A 714-nucleotide genomic window follows, 5' to 3' on the forward strand; every position below is an offset into this window, starting at 1 on the left:
GGGGGGGGGGGGGGGTGCTTCTTGCAATAAATAAATAAATTAGGCTTGGGGGTGGGGGTGGGAACAGCACCCCCAGCTAGAGGTGGCTCTCCTCCTCCTCCAGCGCACGGTTCAGTCCCGGGATGAATTTGAGCAACCGCTGGCGGAAGCTGCTGTGCCGAGCCTTGTGGGGGGGGGGGGCCCACCCCCCCCGGCCGGGGGTCTCCGGCCCGTGCCCACAGCAACCCCGCGGCCCCCGCGCCCCCGCTGCATTTGAGGCTGGAGCTGCGGGTCAGGGCTGGCCGGGATCGGGGCGGGGGGGGCGCGGGTCCCGTGGCGTCCCCGTCGTCCCCGTCCTTGTCGAGGGAGTCGGCGAAGACGCAGGTCTGGTACAAGGAGTCGTCACTGCCGGCGGCGCTGGCGCGGGGGGAGCCGGGGAAACCCCCCCCCTGCAGGCACCAGCGCAGGGACTCCAGCGTGTCGTAGATGCTGGGGTCCTTGGCCACCACTCCTGCTGGGGGGCAGTGGTGGTGGGGAGGGAAGTCAGAAGGTGGGGGGTAGGGGGGGGTGGTGGATTTGGGGCACCCTAAGGAGCTGCCCCGCTGCCTGCCCCCTCCCCCCTCGGACCCCCCCACTCACCCCGCACCAAGCGCTGCTCCTGCACCATCAGCGAGCGGTACTCCCCCCACTTCTCGTAGAGAGTTTGCTGCGGGGAAAAAAGGGGGGGGGGGGGGT

At 70.6% G+C, this 714-nt stretch overlaps 1 protein-coding gene across 1 annotated transcript in view; it reads right to left on the minus strand.

Moving 5' to 3' along the window:
* Positions 1–76: 76 nt before the first annotated feature.
* The window catches only part of TAMALIN (trafficking regulator and scaffold protein tamalin), a 3,592-nt gene continuing 2,954 nt past the window's right edge, over positions 77–714 (minus strand). The window contains 3 exon segments of the mRNA XM_035308886.1: positions 77–157; positions 159–490; positions 619–685. Coding sequence (XP_035164777.1) covers positions 77–157; positions 159–490; positions 619–685 — 480 coding nt within the window.

Source organism: Oxyura jamaicensis, chromosome 33 (genome assembly GCF_011077185.1).
Source record: "Oxyura jamaicensis isolate SHBP4307 breed ruddy duck chromosome 33, BPBGC_Ojam_1.0, whole genome shotgun sequence".
Classification (NCBI taxonomy): domain Eukaryota; kingdom Metazoa; phylum Chordata; class Aves; order Anseriformes; family Anatidae; genus Oxyura; species Oxyura jamaicensis.